The sequence below is a fragment of the Mytilus edulis genome, chromosome 8 (genome assembly GCF_963676685.1).
Source record: "Mytilus edulis chromosome 8, xbMytEdul2.2, whole genome shotgun sequence".
In the NCBI taxonomy this organism is placed as follows: Eukaryota; Metazoa; Mollusca; class Bivalvia; order Mytilida; family Mytilidae; genus Mytilus; species Mytilus edulis.
In genome coordinates this window covers 47348841-47375360 of record NC_092351.1, presented here as the reverse complement: position 1 = coordinate 47375360, position 26520 = coordinate 47348841, and the positions used below count along the sequence as shown (strand labels likewise).

Below are 26520 nucleotides of genomic sequence, written 5' to 3'. Positions count from 1 at the left end.
ATTTTCACAACAACACTGACCGATTGAAAAAAAAATTGACGATTATACGAAATTTACACGTAAAAAATGATAAATTCGAGCACAGAAGACTAAGTTTATGATGTTTGTATGCATTGGTTCAAGAATTGGAAGAACATTATTTTTCACCGGTCACTCGTTTCTTATGACTTTAAATGTAATATTGATGAAAAACAGAATGAAAGTAACTTTATAAATATAGGACTCCTCCGGGTGCGGGTTTCTCGCTACATTGAAGACCTGTTGGTGACCTTCTGCTGTTGTGGTCGGGTTGTTGTCTCTTTGACACATTCCCCAATTCCATTCTCAATTTTATTAAATATAACATAACATGCTCCATGCTAATTGTGTCATATCATAGATTTTATCTCATGCTCACTGTATATATATTTGCCTGTTTCGTTACGTCATCAGTTTCATATGTTCAAACCGAAAAAGGGAAGTAATTTTTTTTATGTCACGTGTTTTGTTTTAATTTATTATAAATATATGTTCAGATTTAAAAAAAAACCGTATATTATATTTTCAAGATAACAAGACCTGACAACTTTAACTAGGAAGTGTTTTTATTATGTCACATGGTTTGTTTTAATTTATTATAAATATATATTCAGATAAAAAAAACGTCACGTAATTTATAGCGGATTTTTTTTTATTTCAACTGAGACTACTATAACTCATCAGATCACGTGACTCGGGCGTTATCGATGACACAAAAATAATTACGATTTGACTGGTCAGTACAGGAAGTGACCAATCTATGTGTTATAGTAGTCTCATATTTCAAGTAACATTTTTGGCAAACCGTTTGTTAAAAATATTTATATGTCTGTTTTTAACAATTCCAAGACACCTTCATTATACAAATTAAATGATTCAGGATCTCCATCAATCTTTTCATTATGTTCTGAAATATTTAAAAGGACCTCTGTAATTTGATTTCAGGATTTCGAGAAACAGTTGAGGACCTCTATCAATAGTTGGATTAAAATTGTTTTGAATATTTCATGACCTACACAAACATTAACAAATAATCTGTCATAGCTTGAGTTCAGTAGATATATCCTTAATATGAGCGTCTGGATGGTGTTTACAAAATTATGATTAATTTGTTAAAAGAGTAGAATAAAGGGCAAACCAAATCGAGAATAGATAAAATATGGGTAAAAGAAATAACCAATAGATATATCGTCTCAATTACAAGTGTGGATACATATCAGTGTGGATATTATGTTTAAATGTTTGACAGTGTTTTATAAGACAAAAGAAGTTCTTTGTTTTCCCATGGGGTTCGTTATTTTTAAGTTTTTTTTTAAGCATGGGCTTTTACCCAAATTCTTTTTTTTTTATCTGCAAATTATATTTTAACACTCATTTCCACTAGAAAATTATAATTGAACGCTTATTTCGTGTTATATTGTTTTTGTTTTTAGCTCTTATGACAAGTCTACTATCATTGTCGTTTATAAATATCTTCTTCTCCGTATCTATTGTTAATTACATGAAACATTAAAATGATTAAATGAAACACTGCAGCAGTTTGTCTCCCTGTCGGAACAGTTTGCATTAACGACTTTGTATAGCACTCGAACGCCTTTTTAAAGTCGCCATTATGGAAATAACAATACCCTAATATGTTCAAATGCCTAAAACTATAGAAAATTCCTTCGCATTCATTTACTGTAGTGTCTAAAGCATACATGTACATGTAAGCCTCCTGGTCACATTCGCTGCTTATCACGGCTAGGTATAACATATACACTAATGGATGAATCAAAAAAGCTCTTTCTAAAACACATTCGAATTTCAGAGCTTGGGGAACAATCGATAGGTCTGCTCTCGAAAATATTACATCTTGAGCTGTAGAAAGATATTTCTTAGTGTAATCAAAGGGATTTGGAAGTCCTTTCAGTTGAGTTGTAGTACCATTATCAATGTGTATGGTCTTGCATTTTGAACAATTGCCAATGTACAGTAGGTTTTTGGACGGCAAATCAAGGATACTCTTAATAATTAAAATAACTTTTTGAGAATTTCCAAGTCTTAGATAGTATGTAGCTAAATACAATTTACCAGATAATGCATCAATATCTTGGTTATCCTCCAGAAACTTCTGTAACTTTTCTAGTTTTTGCTGCTTTACAGTATTATCCTTGACATTTATGATCGTTTCCAATTGTGTTAATGCACTTCGAATATTACTAAACATGCGCACAGCTTCAATGAAGCCATCTTCGATGTCCATTGTCGATTTGAGATCCTCAAAACCTTCAACATATTCTGCAAGTAGCTTATAGTCAGGAAAAACAAGTTCTAAATTTACTCCAAAAACACTTTGAAATTTATGATAATATTCCAATGGCAATCTGTATGTTTCAAATTCTGTTGTTATTTTAGAATTCAGTCTTTCTTTGCATAACTGCAAAAAATCATCAACATCCATTTTACTCTCTCGCCATGGAGATAACAGGTCAACACCATTGACACACTCCAAAACACGGGCTACAATATTGGCTAAAATTTCGTCAATGCATTTGACCATATTTTCTTTGGAAATGTGATTTTCAAATCTATACGAGAACAGATTGATTCGACGATCAATGTAGTGCTCTAGATAACGTTTTTCTATGCAATGTTTTAGAAATAAAAGACATTTAACGGTGCAACAAAGTAATTGGTTTGGTTGCCATAGATGTTGAGGATTATTTTCAGACTGCCAAAGTAGTATTGTTTTCATATGATATGAGCTCAATTCTTCTGGTGCGATAGGGTGTAGAAATTTCTTCAAAATATTTTTCATCAAGATAAAGCATTGAAGCTGAGTATCATTAAAATTCCATACCAACTCCCTTTCTTGTAACAAAAACGACACTCTCCATTCTAATGACGATGTAGGTGACATTTTATCTCCCACAGCGACAACGTGACATTTCAGCTTTGTAATTTTTTCAATAAATTCTGGAGAAGGCCATCTATGTTTTCTTTCTCTGTTGATCCACTCATAGCCATCAATTGGCCATTCGTATAACGATATTCCAAAGGCATAATCTTGTTCCAATGTTGCACCTCTCTTTTTCTTAATTAAGCCGTATGTGTCTATATTAGCTGCAGTGGCACTTGGTCCATGACGGGATATTTCTGCTGTTTTCGTTTTTGTCAGGAAATACATCCAGAAATCAACCATTTTATCACTGGAAAGAAATCTTTTGTCTCCTTCGATTGTTTCTAACATATCATTGATAGTCTTTCCATGATTGTTAAACAGTGTTTTTATGTTTGGGTCAAGTTTTACAGTTTTCAATCTAGCAAAACCGGGACGGCAAACGGAAGTGTCTAGAATAAAAACCTGCCCTTCGATATCGTTTGATTGGTCTCTATCCTTACAAGCCGTAATATTTGAATCAACGATCATTTGGTCGATATCGCTGTCTTCCAAGTTAGTTCCCTCTGCCGCACTTCCACCGTAAAATCTGTGTATTGCACATTTATTCCGTATATAATACAAATACTCTTGCGTAAGTATAGTGTTTTTTTGCCCTTTTGACTTACAAGAAGATGCCATTGTATAAAATATTGCCTTAGAGACAACATCTGATACCTTTTCCAAGTCAGTGTCATAAATCTGAAAATGAAAAATATACCGTGCTAGTTTCTTTTTTTGTTGCCATAACCCACATCAATTTACAAAATTTAAACGAATATGTTTCATGTGATTATTCGTTTATGTATACAGACTTTGCATGTGTCCTATCTTTTGTACCAGTACTTTTTAATGTATGGGTGAATACAGTTACTGCGCCTATAAAGGGAAAAGTATAGGTTACCTCATTTCATATCCCACTTACCTCTCGAGATCCTGAGAGCATATGACTGTAATTTGGGCAACTCTAGAAGCTTAATTTTCAGCAATGCAAATTTAAATGTCTTTTAATCTATTGGTCAATTCAAATGATTTACATGAATAAATACCGCGTTTCTGATCCTGCTGTCTTTTTCAAATAAGGGTCAAGTGGTGGCTCTCAGTAGCTCTCAGTATGAGAGTAAAATGTCAATATAATACATTCATGGTCTCATGGATATTCGATTTGCATTTACTAATATATTTGTTGCCATCGAAAGTATCCTGGGTACTTAGATGCTTAATATTTTGGTAAAATTGTATTCATATCCTATCTCATTTTCTATCACTGAGTCAATGTACTGGCTCAGTCTTTATTACAGTTATTCTGAACGTCACTGATGAGTCTTATGTAGACGCGTCTGACTAATTAATTGTAATTCTGGTACCTTTGTTAAATGTTGTAGATTTAATTGCCTTTTCTTTGGGTTTTTTACAGTCATAATGTTGTCTGGGCTTTTTTATCTTGTGATTTTTTTCTCCTGTAATTTTGCTGTCTCTTTTTTTTACATAAAGACAACAGTATAAGATTTTACAGTCGAACTAATTGATTATCAACAGGATATTTTTTCCCAAATATACCATATTGAGTTTAAACACGGTATATTTTTAGAAAAAAGCATGAAAAAAAAATCCCATTATTTAATGGTCTCTCTGTCTATCTTGAAATTCGGATCGACCTCAAAATCATTCAGTCCTTAGGATAATAGATCATAATAACTGCTCAATACGTGCTAAGGTTGAATCATTATTATCAAGAAAGTTTATTATCATCCCTTTTCTTGTTGGAACATTGAAAAATATAACTTATTGAAATTCAAGGTTAAGCGTAATAATGATGACAAACGAAACTGAAAATAACTTTATAAATATATTTAAACATAACATACCAACGATGAGTCTAATGTTGATTGTGTCATATCTAAGACTTTATCTTATGCTAAATGTTATTTAGTTATTTGACTGTTTCTTTACGTCATTAGTTTCATATGCTGAAACCAAATAAAGGAAGTAGTTCTAAGTATGTCACGTGGTTTGTTTAAATTATAATAAATAATAGTCTCGATTACCCACACGCGTATACTTTAAAATAAAGCGGCTGGATGACCGAGACTAATATATAAATGTATGTTTAGACAAGCGGAAACCCAATTGAAATTAAACAAAAGAAATTTAACTCTTTGGTAGAAAAGGTATACAAGCAAAGTTGATATATCTAAATTGTTTACATCTGTTTCTTTGGGCGTTAAACGTTTTAATAAAGATATTAACAATTTATTATTTTATGCATCTTCTATAAGTGTGTTTACTTTATTTATAGTATGGAGATTCAAGATATTTGTAAAGTTTTGAATTATTGAAAAAAAGTAAAATCACAAAAATACTGAACTTAGAGGAAAATCAATTCGGAAAGTCCATAATCACATGGTAATATCAAATAACAAAACGCATCAAAAACGAATGGACAAGAACTGTCAAAGGAGTAGTTCCGGTAAGGGGCGAATTTGGCCTCAAATTTCAAGTTTTTCAATTCAATTCAATTCAAAATATTTTATTGTTCAAATATCAAATGTACATTTAAACAAAGGGATTGGACAAAAGGCAGTGCCTATACAAATCCTTTCCCATACAAGATGGATTAAATAACATGCATGATAGTATATAATTTTCTGATAAGTTAATAGATCATACGTTGTTGCAGTGAGTCAGGGGAGGCAATTCCCCCACTTCTTGAAGTATTTTTTGTGTACATACATATATAAATAACTATGTTAACAAAGTCAAAGCAAGACCTACTGAAGGTAATGTCGAATTTTATACCACATTAATAAGTGTTGGTAAGGAATCAAGTAGATCATTAAGTGATTTTTACTCAAATTTACAAACTCACTGCAACAAAGTTGTTCTATTTATATGAATAACAAGAATTGATTGGCCCTTTTTTGCAATACATAAATAATTTAGTGTACCATCTTATTACAAGACTTTTAATTTCTTGATTTTTGAAAATATAATTACTAATACAAAAAATAAAATAAAATACATATATATAAATTTATTTGCAAAAAGATGCTTTAACACAATTGGTTGTTTTTTTGTGTAAAAGTTGGTTTGTCTTTAATTAAGACTAAAGAGTGGTACACTGTGGTTATAGGCTGATTTCTAAACAGTATAATATCACATGAATTATTATAAAAATCTTCCAGTTTCATAAATATATTGTTGTGCATATGTAAATATCTCTGTGTTTTCATAAATATTCAAGTCTGAGCAACCCTGTAGTAGGACATCAAGATTGACATTATCAAAGTTACTTATTTTTCGAAAGAGCTCATATCTCTGATAGATGTAAAATGGACAAACATAAAAGAAATGAAAATTATCCTCTATTGGATCTCCACAGGCACATATAGAGCTGTCCGACAAATGATCACAGAAGAGAACTAGCCTCATTTCTTAATTGGGAGTGGATTATATTAACTTTACGTGAACACGTGGAAAAGAAAACAGGACAAGGACTTATGTCCTCATTCAGTTTTCTTTTAAATCCTGTAAAGCTTAAAATATTTTTAACTTCTCCATCAAGTGAATTCCACTTTTCAAGAGTATGCGGAATAAAACTGTTTTTCTAGGCTGTGGTTCGACACTGAGGAGTTTTAAATTCCCTTTTTTTTCTCAGACCATACTGGTCATTTGTGTTTGTATATGACAAGACATCAGCAGCAATATAATTTGGAAATCTCCAGAAATAGTTTTATGAAGAAACAATAATTTGTTTTTCTGACGTCTATTCTGGAAGGAATCCCAACCTAATTCCTTATATAATCTCCATCTAGGAGTTCCCTTTCGAAGCCCAGTTACAATTCTGGCAGCAGCTTGTTGTACAGACTCAATAAGTTCTGATTCTTCTTGTGTGCATTTATCCCAAATTATGTTCCCATATTCTAAAATAGGCCTTATAAGACTGATTTTAGACACTTTTTAAACACTTGAGTGTCTATTTCAGTTGATTCAATAAATTTATGTGAAAGATTTTAACTGATTGACTCATTAAAAACTCTCCGATTCTAGCTTAAATATGAAAAATCTATCAAATATGCTCAAAAATGTAAATTTTCAGATGTTTTTTGTCAAAAATGAAAGTGACCGCATCCGTGTTCATCCACAACCTTTATATATGTTATGTATTACTAGTATCATAAAAAACAACTAACATTTCAATATTAAGAATGAACAAGAATGCGGCCCCTTTCATTTAATACGATAACCGTCTAAAATTTAACTAAAATGCTAAAATTGTGAGAATTTCAGTAATTTATCATGATTTAATTATACTAGTACCGGATATATGTGCATTGTTTTGTCAAAAACAGCCCATATGTATGTAACCGAAGCATTTTAATTTCCAATGAAATTACTTAAAGTATACATTTTAACAATTTTGTAAAACCGCTATATATTGGGGCCAAAAAGGGGCCTTACTGAACCTACTCCTTTACATAAAACTGTCGATTTTGGCAGGTTCAAATCGAAGTGGATCTTTTAGTGCCTAAGCATCAATTCCGTCGAAAAAATTCACAGAAAAGTTAATAGATTGATCTGTCGAAAGCATTGATTTGAATCTATGCCGCCGGCGATAGTTTTTTTTTTGGAAAATCCTTTAAAAAGGACAATAATTGCACCGAAAAGAGAAAGTCGAGTTCGCCTTTTCAATTTCGGATGTGAATGGTTTGCATACTATTGTTTTGAAAACGTAGAAAGCACAAATATGTGATGCATCATCTCGTTTTAGATTTTTTTTAAAATAGATTTAAAAATACAGGTTAAAAATCAAGGTAATAAAAGATTGAAATATATGGGTCAAGTGAATTATCTTACTGATGAGTCATAAATACTTTAGGTGTGTTCGGATAATTTTTTTTTTTTAACTTAAAGTATTTGACGACTGACTTTTTAACTGTATCTTTAACAACGCGTAACTTAAAAAAAACTTCATTTATAGTTCGTGGATTCTAGAGAAATTAGTCTTCAAACACTGAAATCTCTTAGTCCGCCCTTCCACGAAATATCTAATTAGAATTTTTAATATTTTTGAACTTTTCTGAATGCAAAAAAAGTAAATACAATGATCCTCAATATAGGCTAGCTAGCAGCTAGATAAAGGACAAGGTACGATAAGGCCCGTTTTTTGCCCCCCCCCCCCCTATTTTCTCAAATTCTGTTTTGGAAAGCTACTTATCATGTTAGAATATTCCCTGATGTTTGAAGTTTGTTTGGATGAACTTTAAAACCACCAATTTTAGCAACTGGGCGAGGTGAGGGGTTTTTAAACTATCTGTTATCCTTCAAATATTCTAATTATTATTCACTTTGCAGGTGTTCCGTATAACGATTTATTCAGTTTTTTAAAAATGCCTGCGCCAACGTGACCCATGATTATTTTGTTTATTCCAATGTCTTTAGCACTGTTTTTTCTGTCTTAATCGCAATAATTTCCCCGGGTCACGTAGATTCACACTATCAAATGTTATGAAACAGTGGCCAAAAATCGTAATTTCCCCTTCTTTTTGTGTTTTCGATCACCCTTTTACCCCCTTCACCTCACCCATTTTCTGAAATTAATGGTTTTGAAATTCATTCAAACAAATTTCGAATTAGTATATTTTTAACTCTAATTTGGGAGGTGCTGAAATAATAATAATAATAATAATAATAATAATAATAATAATAATAATAATAATAATAATAATAATAATAATAATAATAATAATAATAATAATAATAATAATAATAATAATAATAATAATAATAATAATAATAATAATAATAATAATAATAATAATAATAATAATAATAGTAATAATAATAATAATAATAATAATAAGGGGAAAAATGACATACAAAATAAAATACATAATGTAGTTAAATATAGCAGCTTAAATATTGAATAAGTACATATGCATTCAAAATTCATAATTGTGAATATAAAGTATAAATGTATTTTATGTCCCTGGTGTGTGCACAGGCAAATCAACTATCCCTATTGTAGGATAGTGGATAATGTCATGTATATATAATATTGATAATAGATAACAATTGTCTGTGTTTGTCACTGTGTCTTTAAAATATCTGCATATTCAAATACAGTTGTCGTTCATGAAAGTCGTCTTTTGATAAATTTAAAATTATCTTTAAGATTTAAGTTCATATTTAACACTTTTAAATATAATTGTTATCCGTAATTTACATAATGTAATATATAAGTTTTCTTCGTTTATGTTCAGGTTAGTATATATTTGTAGATCTTTGTACAGTATCACGCCATTTATGATTATTTATTGATGCTATACCAGACAATTTAGTCAACATGTTTCAGTGACCACTTATGTGGTAGGTTAAACCGGTTTTAAAATCTTATTTAGAAATCATGTCTGCTTAAGAAGTAGGCATTATAAGTCAACATACACATCCCTTCATACCTCACACATCGTACACGTGTACAGGCAGTTCAACGGCTAATACGTTCTAATATGGAAATGACATGTTATGATCTTAGTCATCTTGTTATCATATGCTTCAACACTGATGAAAATAACATTTTGGTGTAACCATACATCTTGACCACCATAACGAAATAATATGTTTCTTATTTCACATGCCCAATTTTGTTTGTCACGAGGTTTTAATATCGATCTTTCTAGCATTTCTTGGTAGCAAGATTGTAAAATACAGTTATCTGTTTTCAATAATTTAAACCAATATCTAAGCATTCTGCAATATCTCTCTATGTACAATGGATATCTACCTTAAATTCACTATATGAGATATAATTAACAGTCGTTGTTTTGACTTTCAATATACGTTTTAAAACACTTTAGTGAACTTTCTCAATATTTTCGGCTTTGTGATGCCCCAAGACTTCACAACCATAATTTAATATACTAGATACATATGTGTCAAAAAGAGATAACATAGTTTCATGGTTAAAACAATCATCATATATTTTACTATATAAACTAAATAAAGCTTTTCTACCCTGATTTGCTAACATTTTCTGTGTATGTACAAAGCCGTTTACCATTGTATTTAAAAAGTAGATCAAGATATGTAAATTCATCACATAATTCAATATCAACACCATTTAAGTACCATTTTTCAGTCGCTTTAACGAGGCCTCTATTTCTAAACACAACACTTATTGTTTTAGACAAGTTAATATCCAAATTATACTCTCTAGAATATATGTCTACACTGTCTATCATCTTTTGTAAACCATCAATAGTTTCACTAAAAAGAACTGTATCATCTGCATACATTAGCAAATATAAATTGAGCATCTTAACTCATATGACTGACAACCTTGACTTAAAAGTTCACTTTCAATGTCATTAATATATACAAAGAATATAAAAAAGGAGATAATGATTCTCCTTGCATTAAACCATCATTACTTTGGAAGAAATTTGAAAAATTTCCTTCCAGTTTAATACAACATTTAATTTTGGCATACATAGATTTAATAACAGTTAATAAGTTTCCACTTATACCACATCTGATTAATCTTAACCACAATTGAGACACACTATCAAATGCTTTTTTATAGTCTATGAAACAACAGTAAAATCGTTTTCAACTACGCACATACTTAGAAATAAGGGAATGGAGTGCGAAGATGGCGTCAGTTGTTCCATAACTGTGCATCGGTTATTATATTGTGTGTTTCGCTCCATTTGGTAAGCCTGGTGTTAATAATTGATGTAAACAGTTTACCCACATGTGATACGAGAGAAATACCACGATAGTTGCCAGGGTCGTCTACTGGTCCTTTTTTGAAAACTGGTATTATAATGTTGTTTACCCATATTTCTGGAAAATCGCTCAATATACGGTTAAACAGTTTACACAATACTGGTTAATTTAATTAGTACGCAAATGGTTAAAATGAAGAAAGGAATAATAAATAAAAAAAAAATTTTAAGAAAAATAAAACCAATCTTGCTTGCCTTCAAATATGAACTTTTATGTTGATAACTTTACACTTCACTGATTACAAGTGAACTGATTTTATAAATTAGTATATGATTTAATTATGCTGGAAGCCATATTGCATACTATGTTATTTTCTTAACACGATTTAAAAGTTTTGTGTTTAATGAAATATATATCAAACGCAGTTAGCACCCTTTATTTCATCGCGTTTAATATTTTTCGAGAAGAGACACTATAAAGGAAATGTTTTAATTTTAAGATATAAAAAGAATAAAATAGACACAAAGTTAAATAAATTTGACAACAAAATAAAGCAATATGTTCATTATAAAAAATAAAATGTTAAAATACCACTCCATATGTAAGGAAATAATGCAATAAGAGATGAGTTTTTTCTGTGGACTTTCACAAATTGCATTCTTTCCTTATGAAGGTAACTGAAGGAAGTTTGCTAACCTTTCTCATACACTGGTAGATAGTGGTGTCCTAGTCGATGGACTGTGTGCTGCATAGCCCTGAAGAAGTGAAACTATATATCTGATACATGTACCGGTCAGGCTAAGAATTGATTCTACAAGAAAGGTAAGTGGGAGAGAGAGAATGAGTGAGAGAGATAATGGAGTGAGTGACTGAGTGTGAGAGTGAGTGAGTGAGAGAGAATTGGTTAGAAAGAGCGAGAATTGGTTAAAGAGAAAGAGAGAGAGAGAGAAAACAACTTAGGGAGAGAGAATATGAATGAGTGTGAGACGGAGAGTTTGAGAGAGGGAAAGTGAGGGTGAAAGGTGGTGAGGATAATGAGAGTGTGAATGAGAGAGAAAGTACGGTTTTGAGAATGAAACAACAGTGAGTAAGAGACGATGAATGGTGAAGTAAGGACGAGACAACGGTAGGTGCGAATCAGACAGAACGGAAGATTAGAGATATGAGGTGGAGTGAGACGTAATAGTGAAAAAGAAACATTTATTAATTAAAACATGTTTATTTTTAAATGATATTTTTTTTTATTGATAAACTATTGCTTACTTCGTCCATTTTAACCAATACTGTTTTCTATTCATGCAAATTAAACAGTATAACTCTGAAAAAAGTTGAGTAAGAAGTAGTACATCTGTGGTAATTGCTTTAGAAATTCGTTTTTTATTTATTTATTTTCGTAGTCAGGTTTCAATTCTTACACTTATTTGTAAAAGTTGATTTTACAAATTTATATTTGATTGCATGTATTATTTATTAATTAGTTGGTGAAAGAAAAAATAAATAATGTTACAAGTCTGTTGAATAGGAAATCCATTTGCAGATTCAATGCCCATGCCTAACAACAGTAGTACGCAAACCATACGTTGATTTAACTAAATGATAATAAAAATAAGAATTTTAGTAAATCTTCTAATAAAAAAATATGGCTTATCAATAATAGACACCATTTATGAGAGAAAATTGAATTCAAGAAAGATATATATACGGTGGACAAATTGACTTAAGTATGTGTATTAAATTTTTTATATATTATTTCTCACTGTGGTATGGGTCTTACTTATTGTTGCAGATTTCATATACGATTACCTATAGTTGTTAGCTTTTGTTAGTCTTGTTTTATTTTTAATTTTAGATTCTTGGGTACAATTTTGAGTTAAGTATGGCGTTCATTATCACTGAACTCGTATATATATTTGTTTAGGGGCCAGCTGAAGGATGCATCCCGGTGCGGGAGTGTCTCGCTGCATTGAAGAACTGTTGGTGACCTTCTGTTGTTGTCTGGTCTATAGTCGGATTGTTGTCTCTTAGACACATTCCCCTTTTCCATTCTCAATTTTCACATGTCTTTTTTTCATGCATTTCTATTTTGTTTTCTTGTAGTCCTTTAAAAACAACCGTCGTCTTGACCTTTATCATGTTTATACCCCAATATCAATGTTTCTGAACTAGTATATTGCATCAATTTCTCTTTTACATTACTTAATCTCTAATGGATAGATGTCACACTTGTAAATGATGTTACGTTGTCTAGTTTTCGTACACCAAATATTGTGTTCATTATGATCAGTTTTCCACACTGCTGTCTCATTAAATTAAAGAGAGACAATCAAAGCTTGAAACAAGATTGCTTTTGTAGCATTATCGCATTTGTAAAGGTATAATAAATTAATAATATATGATTTGATATTCAGCAAGACCTTGTAGACTCTTATCAAACAACTATCTAATTAAAAGCAAACGGTAATTTTATGGTTACATGTATCTAAGGTCATGTAAGTGTTATACAAAAGGACAATAACCATTCATGACTGAAGGAAGCTATATTAACGAATGATTCCCGGCATTAAGCTTGCAATACAAATATCATGCTCATAAAATATTTTTTCAAGACTTACTTGTACAAAACAATTTTATAAAATAACGAATGTACGTTCTTGGTATTGATAATGTCACCTGCATTTACTTCTCACTAGATTGACACTATAGGCTTGTAGAAATATGCTGTTCTATTATATTTGAACTTTCTTGTTCGTAAAAATCGTTTTACGTTTCTGGTATGTCGGGTTTTCCAAGATCCAAATACTCGATTACAAAACGGCATGGAGTTTGATTAATCCTGGGGGCCGTACCGTGGTATTTTTTCCTTGTATTAACGTCAGTTGGACCCTTTTGGGTAGTTGTTTAATTGGCAGTCATGTCACATCTCCTTGGTGGAGATTTGGTATAATTTAAAATATGTCAAAATGTAAGTGATAAATATTAAGGAAGACAAGGGCCAAACTGCAAATTTTACATTTCTTTTTTGCAAAATTATGCCCAAGTGTTTAGAAAAAAAATAAGAATGCATTGTTTGTAACCCAAATTCAGACTTTATCAAGAGATAAGCTACATTATAAAGTTATGAGATGTGGTATGATTTGCCAAGGTGGCAAGTATCAACCAGAGAACAAAAGACGTAGATGTAAGAAATTATATACCGAGTAGCAAGCTAAACATGTCGCCACATTGTAAATCAATGTAAAACAATCCAAATAAAAAGCAATGTAAAACACAACAAACGAAAACAGATACGACAACCAGAGATTAGCAGACTCCTCGTCTCGAACTGACACTCAGAGTGTGTAGCAGGTTAAACATGACTTCTGGTGCCCCTCTCTAATCTTTGACTGCATTGTAATTACATAACAAAACCTCACTCTATCCAAAGGGTTCAAATCATCAGATCGGTAAAAAGCAACAAAGTACTGATCTTAGTGAACTTGCAATCACTGCAAGCTACTTGCAACCCAAGGACAACTTACAAAATCATGTATCTAAGACATCAATTAAATTTCGTCAATAATATATGGTATGCTTACCAGTGAAACAACTATCCACCAGAGACCTAGAGACTGGTAGCCACCAGTCAACAACGAGCAAAACAAAATACTGCAAACTATACGTCAAGGAATTGGCCAGATAATATGGAAACCAATTAAAAAGGGAACACAGACGGACATATCAATGTCAAAATAACAAACAAAAAAACTAACATGACATATAGCAACAAAAGACAACACAATGAACTAAAAGATCCAGACAGACACAAGCATAATGCAGCAAGGTCAAGTATTCCCAGGGCGCTCATCCTCTTCCACGACAGTTATACCACAAAAGAGCATTGCTCTCTAAGAGTCCGTGTGTCCATTGAAAAATACATAAACTGTAGCATACTCTCACGTATGCATTTACAATAATCTTACCCACTTTAGTTGACATTATTAATTTGTAGGCTTAAGCGCGTATAAAATACTCCTCCTTATTAAGAGTAAGTTTCGTACAGGATAGTTATTTGGCGATGGATACAGCACAGTTTGTATTTTCTTTAATAAATATTTGTGTTTAATCGATTACCATAGAATAGACAAGCTTATAATTGTAAAGACATAGATAAAGATGAATAAATAAATTATAGAAAACAGAATACATAATGTTATCAAGCTGATCTTCAAACCAGAATATGCATGTTCCATAAAAATGCACATCATCTGAGTATTCTCGCGCAGAAGATAAATTCACGTATTTCATGTATCCTCTGATTCCTTTATGGGCTGTACCACTCCTTTGGAAAGAATTGCGCCATCTTTCTGGATAAACAGTGCAGGCCAAACCAAATAATCCCTTCTTGAACCTGAAACTGTGAACTCTTTGAAAGTACTTTTATCAAATGTGTCATTTGGTTCGAAGTCTAGAAACATTGGAGGATCCTGAACAGCTGACAGGTAACATAGTTTGACACATACTTCGATGAATTGTTGACATACGGTTTTATATTTCAGAACTGTTTTGCAGTTGGATTCATCGTCCAAGAGTTTCTGCAAAAGGGAATAGTAGTTATTATATGTTAATTTCATTGAAAATATTTTGGATTAATCGAAGGAAAAGTGAGGTTATATCATTTTGAAAAAAAAATTATAAACGTTATTGTCATTGTTGACAAGAGGGAGAGAGCATACAAGTCTTATACAATCATTTTAATTTTCATGCAGCTGGAAAAAAATTTAACGTTTATTTTGAGTGTTTATAATAACAACACATGTGTTATACTAAAATGTATATGAATATGCATTGTGGTCAGTGGTCTGGATGTATTTGATAATCAATTGAGTTGTCTTAAGAAACAATATTTCACCAAAAAGAGTTTTGTGAAAAAAATAGCTGGTTACCTACCTTGCATAATAATGGTAGATATTTGGTAGCTTGTGATTTGAGTACATCTTTGAACATCTTGAAATATTCTTTGTAATCATCAACGGGCAAACACTAGAGAAAGAGAACAAATAATGAAAAACAAACATGACACATTTTATTAAAAAAATCCGCTGTATGTTGAAGATGAAGTACATGTATAGCCACCAAGCGACGACAAAATATTGCACCACCGTGTGGTCATTCTATTTTTCCTATAGTAGAGATATTTTTGTGATGAAAAGACCAGTTTAATCAAACTTTATGTGCAGGTGCAAGTTCAAAATCAACGATAAGACAACTTTTTATTGTTGGCCACGAACGCTACTCACAAGACGCCTTTGTATTTTTCTGACGCCGGGTAGCTGTCATATTCGGGCAACACAAGTTATGCTCACGGGAAAATTATCATTTTTTTCTATCATTATACAATGCATTTACTTTCATACGAAAGACTATTTATAGTATTATATTTTACCTGGAAAGCTGTCTTCAGTCCAGACAGTTGGAGTGACGAATCTTTGACACACTCTTCGTTTATTTCCTATTAAATATCAAAACATGTTGAAAGTATGGCAAACAAAATTGACACCATTTAGAAATTGTGGTTATTTCACACCGACTGTCATATTGTAATTTCAAAAATCGGCATATGAACGTAAAAACTACCCAAAGCAGTCATATACTGAACATCAAACACTTGACCGATTTTTTGTTTTATTTGCAATGCATCCTTCGACTATCAGTGGCGTAGCTGGGTCATTTTTACGTGTACGCCCGAACCTTGGCGAGGAATATGAGGGGTGCCAACCGCTCAATGTTAAAGAAACTGCTGGTTGTGGGTTCGAAAGGGACAGAGCCCCCGATAGCTATCGAGAATGAGATACCATAATGATTCCTGTCAGTAAAAAATCATTGATAGCAACATACTTTTGAATCTAAATGGTTTATTTGTTGGGCCTTATTTGTTTTGGTTAAATTTTTTAATATGTTAACTTATTCATCGTGTTAAACTGGAAGCTACATTTGTAGCATAATGGTCATTGGTTTTAGAGAAAACGTCCAAACCAATATTACTTTTAAATAAGTTTATAAAGGGTGCCGTGAGTGAACGTACAATCGACAAAAGCACCTTTTAATGAACACGAAAAAAATATATTTCCAAGAGGTGCAATATAAAAAAATTCTGGAACACCTAGGATTTTTTCCCACAAAAAGTGAATCAATTTATCATTATTTCCTTTAAAGGGATTTTAAAAAAAATCTAACATTTTCTTTTGATATTTTTTTCTTGATTTGGAATATTTCACGACAATCTATGAAGGTTTATAAATTGAGCATGCATGTAAAACAAGTAATTGCGTAAAGAAGAGTCCGGCTACCTGTCTATCAGAAAAGAACAGAAAAATGAACGAAAACAAATGCTTTCAAAATTTTAGCTTTAGACATTAGTCATAGAAAAAGTTTCGTCGGCATTTTCATAAAATTCCATGAAGGTTCGACAAGTAGTTAATGTAATTGAGAAATAACAAAATGTAAGCCCAAACTGCGACCACTTATTAATTGCAGAAAGAAATACATTTTGTCCTTAAAATGCGGGAAAATTAAAGATATAATTGCATTATTATATTGCTCTGAATACTCTTTTGATCATAATAAGTTTCTGTCCAACTTTTGTAAAATTTCACGGAGAGTCATTCAAAAGAGTTTATCCACATTCGGAACCTAAATATTGACGCCGCTTTGTCTCGCTTTTGGGACATAAATCACAGGCTCGGCAAAAATACAAACAGCATATCGAATATGAGCAGATAGTGAATTACTTTAAATATAAAAAAAGTACGTAGAATTCATAGTAGATTCAGACTTTTACAAAAGATTCGAATAAATCTATTTGAGTAAATTTAGTTCCTTTTCATTCAAAATTACAATCCATTGAAAAAGAAGCACAAGGCTGATGTGCTTTTGACCAATTTTTCTTATTCTATGTCGATTATTTGTTTTATTTTCAAAATTCAAGTGTACGCCCGGGCGTTTTGACGTAAACGTAGCTACGCGCATGACTATAAAAAATCGGTTTGGATATAGAAGAAATTAATATAGTTAAACTAGTCCCGCAGGAAAGTCAGTTTGTCAGTTGGATTGGATCCTTTTTTTCTTTTTTATATATATATTCAAAAACATTATTCAGTACACAAGAAAGCTTGTAAAACATTAAGGGGATACAGAACACACCTATAGGAGATAACTCTTGAAAATCGGCTGAGCGTTTTAATCACATACTTTACACGTATTTTAAAGTAAGGCGAAATCAAATTTCCAACGATCAAAACTGCTATATATCCAACCAAATTATTCCTGTAATTTGTGTGGTTCAAATTTCTAGACAGTTTCAATTTTTATAAACAGGTCAAACTTACAAAGTAAATATTTTAAGTTTATGAATATTAAAAACGAGACAAATCTATTTTAGTCAAAGTGTTGGATACCCCCTAAACTATGACTTATTATGTTCGCAAAAGGTTTTACTGTCACAGTGGTAAAACATGTGAATCCATACCTTCAAAATTTCGAGTAATATCCAAATGCTTTTAATGTCTGTTATTTTTTCCTCACTACGCTCTTTAGTAAGATCCTGTAAATCGGTAAAGGCGTCGGTCCATTCATTTTCATACAATTCTGTAAACTGTTCAGCGAGTTTCATTGGACGATTCTGGTCATTCAGGTCAGCAATCGCTGGATTGTTGTCCCGTAATTTAGATCCCATCATTTCACTCAACCTTGATAAAGATAAACTATGTTTAAAGATAAAAAAAGCAGGAACTACAAAGTAATTTCACCACTCCAATGTTAGTCTCTGCACGGAATAAATACTTCATTTATATGTTATTTATTCACATACATGTATATTTTAGATGCTTCTACCACAAACTATTCTGACTTGTAAGTTAACATGAATTTTAAGATAAAATAAAAAATGACAGTGAACTAAGTGGACAAAACAAATTGTCGTACCTTGATAGTACACCATCCTTTTCTTGTCTTAGGTCTTTAATTTCGTTGTCCTTGACTTCGAGGCTAAAATGTTTAAATTGAAAAAATTGTCGTACCTTGATAGTACACCATCCTTTTCTTGTCTTAGGTCTTTAATTTCGTTGTCCTTGACTTCGAGGCTAAAATGTTTAAATTGAAAAAAAGGCGTTAATCTTTAAAGAAATCCATTGTTTGTATTGATCCTTGTTTTATTTACTTTTTTCATGTTTTTGTTGATATTATAAATATTATTTCTTTCGACTTTTTTTATATTAAAGTGTTCATGACACATCTCCGCCAGTGTCATCCGTCGTTTTGCTTAATATTTTCATTATACCCCGTGCCATCAATAAGCAAGTGCATGTTTAAGATATACCAGTCTGTTTACCATTCTTTGGTCTTTTTATAGTCTTTGGACAAATGACCCATGCCTTTTATATGCAATTGAAATTCGTTGTAGTGATTAAGTTTTGTACGCATACATGTACAAGTAGGGCTTATATCTGACAGCATAATACCTTTATAAAATACAAGATGTTAAAAATTAAAGAAATTTAAAGTGTACATGTATCACAAACCCTTGATCAGTTCAAATGAATTTAATTTTAATTAAAAACAAGAAAAATATGATAAGATCTAGTGATTGTGTTTCAGGTGCATGTGATTAACCATGATTAATTAAATTCAATACCCCAAAAAACATTCATGTTAGGCCTAAATTAAAATATTGTTTGTTTGCCCTTTTCCGACCCTATGTTTTGAAACAGGGTAGGTAGGTAGGTAAAATATTTTATTTTTCTTTCCCAAAAAATAACTTAGCTCGGTAGATTTTTTGTCATGGGTAGGCAGGTAGGTATAATATTTTATTTTATAGATACAATATCTGCATGATGTCATTTTTGTCTGTATTGCTTTTGTTTAAGTATGCTTTTGCTAATAAGTTTCTAGGACTATTAGTATAATAGTCCCAAGTTTTGAAGAAAAAAAAATATCATGTAAATGTGAAGTTAATTCATATGCACTACAATTTTTTTCAAATTTCAAAATATAGGGCTGTGCGGCATATTTTAAACGTTTACATACCTGAAATTATTAAGAATTTTAACTTGCACTAATAGTACTATGTACCTTGAACGCTTACCTAGACCTAAAGGTTTTCTGTAAGCAGGTAAGAGATAACTTTGTTCTGGTAAAATATGTCCGGGCAGAAATACATTGTACATTACTAGTAGAAAAAGTCCCTAGAGTGTTTAAATTTTTGTGTGTGCCTGTGTTTCCAATAAAAATGCTACAAGACTTGAAACTCAATTGTCACGTATTTTACACCGCATTTATAAATGATCTGTATGGAAAAACTTGGCGATTTTACTGCCAAATATTCTCCCCTTTACAGACCTTTGGTTCATGTCAGATATAAATCAGAATATATCAATGCTGGTCGAAGGCATCATTAACATAATCATCCTAATCTACGGACCACCAAAGGCCATTCCTACATAGGATACAAAGTCTGTTTACAAAATATTTTGTACACACGTTGATAATTTAGTATTGGACGAACTTTTTTTGAATGAACCCTGCTCTTCATGTATAAAGACACAGAGTAACGTTCGTTAAATCATGATTTCAAAGCTTTCAACATCGATTTCAAACAAATGCTTTGAAACTCCAAATGCAAGTGTTCATTCATGTCAAACGCTCATGTGATACCAAACGGACTAGACCTTAGGTAGCACTCCACAGTTAGGTGTGTAGTTTCGCATTTTGGCCCCTGTGGATTTTTCAAATATGAGAGCTAGTGTGCAATAAAATTCATTTGTGGATAGCTGAGTATTAAAATAGCCTTTGTATTGAGTTTATATGAACATCAAGATTATGTAATGTATGTAATATAGGCTGTTTTCTGTATGACAGTCCGTATTTGCATGTCCCTACCATACATTGGTCCGGCAATTATTGCAATGTTTTTTTCCAACTTTTTATCGCACGAACTTTGTGATTGGATTTTACGAAAAAATGAGGCGAAAGACACCCATTTTTTATTTGATCATTAGGAAGATTTATGAAAACAGTTTCTAAAAAGGTATCACTCAAAGGCATTGAAATTCTAGTTTGATCAAAATTTTGGGGGGATATGTGACATGTCCACCCCCCTTTTTGCAATATTGTATGGTAAATAAATGCAGAATGTTGCCATGGATACACATAAAAGGAATTAATTTTCACTCTTTTAACTTTTGAAAATCAAATCTTTGGAATATACTGATTACATACATATGCACATGTACAACACAAACAGCAAGGTTAATGTATTAGAAATCCAGGAATAGGAGATGATAAAACATTTTGTGGCTCATTTTTAATTTTATTTTCTAACTGTGGAGTGCTACCTTATGGCACATCAGAAAGCACAGAAATGCACTTTTTAAGATAAAATTTACCACAAATCTTTAGTCTTTTATGTTCTTGTTTTAGTTCTAGAGGTAAAAAATCTGCTAGAAATGCAATTTATGTTTATTTTATTGTTTACTGTCCTTAGCAACCAAATATACACATTTTGACACTTAGACATGTTGCGGTCTTAAATTTGTACTCAATTAGCTTCACCATTGTAACCAAAGATTGCGCTTTATATGATATCCTCAGAATGTATCGCTTTCTATTTTTGAATGCGAATAAGTCAAATAAACATTTTTAGCAGGATTTTATATTATAATTTGGCATTAATTAAATTTAATGATGCCAGTACTGCTAGAAATTTATACCCTGCTTGAGAGCTTCTAAACCAAGGTTAGGTATGCTATTTACAGCAAAATTGACCTACAAGTGCTTTCAAATACCTAAAAATTGTACAATTTGTCCTCTTTGAAGGTAATTTTATGATTTTAAATAAGATAATGGGAAAAGTTTTAGAAATTTACCCCAAAAATGAGACAGACTTGAAGTTTTTCACTATGATCCAGCATTTATTTTTAAATCACTTTTTGTCGCGTTTCAACATCAACTGCTAACCTTCATAAAATCTTTATTACTGAACCAATTTTAAAAACTAAGGTACCATTTTCATCGTAACAGCTAGTAGAACACAGAAAATATAATAAAAATTGAGGCAGGAGGGGAAAAATTTCACCTTAAGGTAGCACTCCACAGTTAGGTGTGTAGTTTCGCATTTTGGCCCCTGTGGATTTTTCAAATATGAGAGCTAGTGTGCAATAAAATTCATTTATGGATAGCTGAGTATTAAAATAGCCTTTGTATTGAGTTTATATGAACATCAAGATTATGTAATGTATGTAATATAGGCTGTTTTCTGTATGACAGTCCGTATTTGCATGTCCCTACCATACATTGGTCCGGCAATTATTGCAATGTTTTTTTCCAACTTTTTATCGCACGAACTTTGTGATTGGATTTTACGAAAAAATGAGGCGAAAGACACCCATTTTTTATTTGATCATTAGGAAGATTTATGAAAACAGTTTCTAAAAAGGTATCACTCAAAGGCATTGAAATTCTAGTTTGATCAAAATTTTGGGGGGATATGTGACATGTCCACCCCCCTTTTTGCAATATTGTATGGTAAATAAATGCAGAATGTTGCCATGGATACACATAAAAGGAATTAATTTTCACTCTTTTAACTTTTGAAAATCAAATCTTTGGAATATACTGATTACATACATATGCACATGTACAACACAAACAGCAAGGTTAATGTATTAGAAATCCAGGAATAGGAGATGATAAAACATTTTGTGGCTCATTTTTAATTTTATTTTCTAACTGTGGAGTGCTACCTTATGGCACATCAGAAAGCACAGAAATGCACTTTTTAAGATAAAATTTACCACAAATCTTTAGTCTTTTATGTTCTTGTTTTAGTTCTAGAGGTAAAAAATCTGCTAGAAATGCAATTTATGTTTATTTTATTGTTTACTGTCCTTAGCAACCAAATATACAAATTTTGACACTTAGACATGTTGCGGTCTTAAATTTGTACTCAATTAGCTTCACCATTGTAACCAAAGATTGCGCTTTATATGATATCCTCAGAATGTATCGCTTTCTATTTTTGAATGCGAATAAGTCAAATAAACATTTTTAGCAGGATTTTATATTATAATTTGGCATTAATTAAATTTAATGATGCCAGTACTGCTAGAAATTTATACCCTGCTTGAGAGCTTCTAAACCAAGGTTAGGTATGCTATTTACAGCAAAATTGACCTACAAGTGCTTTCAAATACCTAAAAATTGTACAATTTGTCCTCTTTGAAGGTAATTTTATGATTTTAAATAAGATAATGGGAAAAGTTTTAGAAATTTACCCCAAAAATGAGACAGACTTGAAGTTTTTCACTATGATCCAGCATTTATTTTTAAATCACTTTTTGTCGCGTTTCAACATCAACTGCTAACCTTCATACAATCTTTATTACTGAACCAATTTTAAAAACTAAGGTACCATTTTCATCGTAACAGCTAGTAGAACACAGAAAATATAATAAAAATTGAGGCAGGAGGGGAAAAATTTCACCTTAAGGCACATCAGAAAGCACAGAAATGCACTTTTTAAGATAAAATTTACCACAAATCTTTAGTCTTTTATGTTCTTGTTTTAGTTCTAGAGGTAAAAAATCTGCTAGAAATGCAATTTATGTTTATTTTATTGTTTACTGTCCTTAGCAACCAAATATACACATTTTGACACTTAGACATGTTGCGGTCTTAAATTTGTACTCAATTAGCTTCACCATTGTAACCAAAGATTGCGCTTTATATGATATCCTCAGAATGTATCGCTTTCTATTTTTGAATGCGAATAAGTCAAATAAACATTTTTAGCAGGATTTTATATTATAATTTGGCATTAATTAAATTTAATGATGCCAGTACTGCTAGAAATTTATACCCTGCTTGAGAGCTTCTAAACCAAGGTTAGGTATGCTATTTACAGCAAAATTGACCTACAAGTGCTTTCAAATACCTAAAAATTGTACAATTTGTCCTCTTTGAAGGTAATTTTATGATTTTAAATAAGATAATGGGAAAAGTTTTAGAAATTTACCCCAAAAATGAGACAGACTTGAAGTTTTTCACTATGATCCAGCATTTATTTTTAAATCACTTTTTGTCGCGTTTCAACATCAACTGCTAACCTTCATAAAATCTTTATTACTGAACCAATTTTAAAAACTAAGGTACCATTTTCATCGTAACAGCTAGTAGAACACAGAAAATATAATAAAAATTGAGGCAGGAGGGGAAAAATTTCACCTTAAGGTAGCACTCCACAGTTAGGTGTGTAGTTTCGCATTTTGGCCCCTGTGGATTTTTCAAATATGAGAGCTAGTGTGCAATAAAATTCATTTATGGATAGCTGAGTATTAAAATAGCCTTTGTATTGAGTTTATATGAACATCAAGATTATGTAATGTATGTAATATAGGCTGTTTTCTGTATGACAGTCCGTATTTGCATGTCCCTACCATACATTGGTCCGGCAATTATTGCAATGTTTTTTTCCAACTTTTTATCGCACGAACTTTGTGATTGGATTTTACGAAAAAATGAGGCGAAAGACACCCATTTTTTATTTGATCATTAGGAAGATTTATGAAAACAGTTTCTAAAAAGGTATCACTCAAAGGCATTGAAATTCTAGTTTGATCAAAATTTTGGGGGGATATGTGACATGTCCACCCCCCTTTTTGCAATATTGTATGGTAAATAAATGCAGAATGTTGCCATGGATACACATAAAAGGAATTAATTTTCACTCTTTTAACTTTTGAAAATCAAATCTTTGGAATATACTGATTACATACATATGCACATGTACAACACAAACAGCAAGGTTAATGTGTTAGAAATCCAGGAATAGGAGATGATAAAACATTTTGTGGCTCATTTTTAATTTTATTTTCTAACTGTGGAGTGCTACCTTATGGCACATCAGAAATAAAATTGAGAAAGGAAATGGTGAATATGTCAAAGCGACAACCACCCGACCATAGAGCAAACAACAGCCGAAGGCAACCAATGGGTCTTCAATGTAGCGAGAATTCCCGCACCCGTAGGTGTCCTTCAGCTGGCCCCTAAAATATGCATAATAGTACAGTGATAATGGACGTCATACTAAACTCCGAATTATACACAAGAAACTAAAATTTAAAATCATACAAGACTAACAAAGGCCAGAGGCTCCTGACTTGGGACAGGCGCAAAATTGCGGCGGGGTTAAACATGTTTATGAGATCTCAACCCTCCCCCTATACCTCTAGTCAATGTAGAAAAGTAAAACAATAACAATACGCACATTAAAATTCAGTTCAAGAGAAGTCCGAGTCTGATGTCAAAAGATGTAACAAAAGAAAATAAATAAAATGACAATAATACATAAATAACAACAGACTACTAGCAGTTAACTGACATGCCAGCTCCAGACCTCAATTAAACTGATTGAAAGATTATGTCTTCATCATATGAATATCAGGTACAATCCCTCCCGTTAGGGGTTTAGTATCATACTATCATAAAATATATGAGAAGAACATAACCCGTGTCATGCCAACAACTGTTTTTTTAGAAATAAATGTGTTTAGTTCCGATGCAAAGACCCTATCAGTGAATCAATGTTAAAGCCAAAATATGCAATCTTTAATGACCTGACAACAGTATCGTAACTATATCCCCTTTTAATAAGTCTATTTAAAGGTTTTGTTAGTTTCTGAGGAGAATACTGACATTTTTGTGCTTTATAAAGAATATTTCCATAAAATTTTGGATGTGAAATACCTAAACGTATAAGATGTCTGCATGTTGAGTTATATTTACGAATTATTTCCTTATACCGGTGATAAAATTAAGTAAATGTTTTGACCAGTTTGTGATATCGAAAACCCTGGTGTAATAATTTTTCAGTAATACATAAATTTCTCTCGCTAAAGTCTAATACATTGTTACATACACGAGCGAATCGTACAAGTTGAGATATATAAACACCATAAGATGGTGACAAGGGAACGTCACCATCTAAAAATGGATAATTAACAATAGGAAATGAAAAATCATCTCTTTTATCATAAATTTTTGTATTAAGCTTCCCGTTTATGATATAGATATCAAGATCGAGGAAAGGGCAGTGGTCATTGTTATCATTAGCTTTATTTAAAGTAAGTTCTACAGGATAAATTTCTTTAGTATACATACTGAAGTCGTCATTATTTAGAGCCAATATATCATCCAAATATCTAAAAGTATTGTTAAATTTTTGTATCAAATGTTGTTTTGATGGGTCTTTGCTAATTTTAGTCATAAATTGTAACTCATAACAATACAAAAACAGGTCCGCAATAAGTGGTGCACAGTTAGTCCCCATTGGAATTCCAATAACTTGACGATATACGGAATCTCCAAAGCGAACAAAAATGTTATCAAGTAAAAATTCAAGTGCATAAATAGTATCAAAGCATGTCCAATTGACATAGTTCTTTTGTTTATTGCTACTAAAAAATGATCTAAAAGAGTTTGAACATATGTACTCGCATTCCGACTTTTTAAATGCCCAGTTAATTAGGGATGTGAATTTTTTCTTAATAAGAATATGAGGCAAAGTGGTATATAGGGTAGAAAAATCAAAACTTTGAACAGATTCAAAATCACCAATATATGCATGCAATTTATCAAGTACTTCCAACGAGTTTTTGACACTCCAAAAGTAATTAATTCCACTATTTTCAAAGGCCTTATTTGAACAATTTATTATCAGGTTTTTTATTGTACCAAGTGTACTAGTAAGTAAAACAGACAATTTAGTAGTTGAACAATGGCTGGAAGATGAAATAAATCTATATTTGTAAGGTTTTTTGTGCAGC

At 31.7% G+C, this 26520-nt stretch overlaps 2 protein-coding genes across 5 annotated transcripts in view; both read right to left on the bottom strand.

Moving 5' to 3' along the window:
- Positions 1-1471: 1471 nt before the first annotated feature.
- LOC139484140 (uncharacterized) lies at positions 1472-3580 on the bottom strand. Its single transcript, XM_071267868.1, has one exon. The coding sequence runs from the start codon at positions 3578-3580 to the stop codon at positions 1472-1474; it is 2109 nt and encodes a 702-aa protein (XP_071123969.1).
- An 11152-nt stretch (positions 3581-14732) lies between these two features.
- LOC139485741 (uncharacterized) overlaps positions 14733-26520 on the bottom strand; it is a 33735-nt gene continuing 21947 nt past the window's right edge. For 3 of the 4 annotated variants that reach the window (XM_071270394.1, XM_071270396.1, XM_071270397.1), the window contains 5 exons: positions 18721-18783; positions 18171-18390; positions 16089-16154; positions 15593-15685; positions 14733-15237 (listed from right to left, as the gene is read on the bottom strand). In XM_071270394.1, coding sequence (XP_071126495.1) covers positions 14947-15237; positions 15593-15685; positions 16089-16154; positions 18171-18390; positions 18721-18783 — 733 coding nt within the window. In that variant the 3' untranslated portion in view covers positions 14733-14946. Of the gene's footprint in view, positions 15238-15592; positions 15686-16088; positions 16155-18170; positions 18391-18625; positions 18689-18720; positions 18784-26520 lie in introns of all 4 variants that reach the window. The other variant, XM_071270395.1, reaches the window with a different exon arrangement.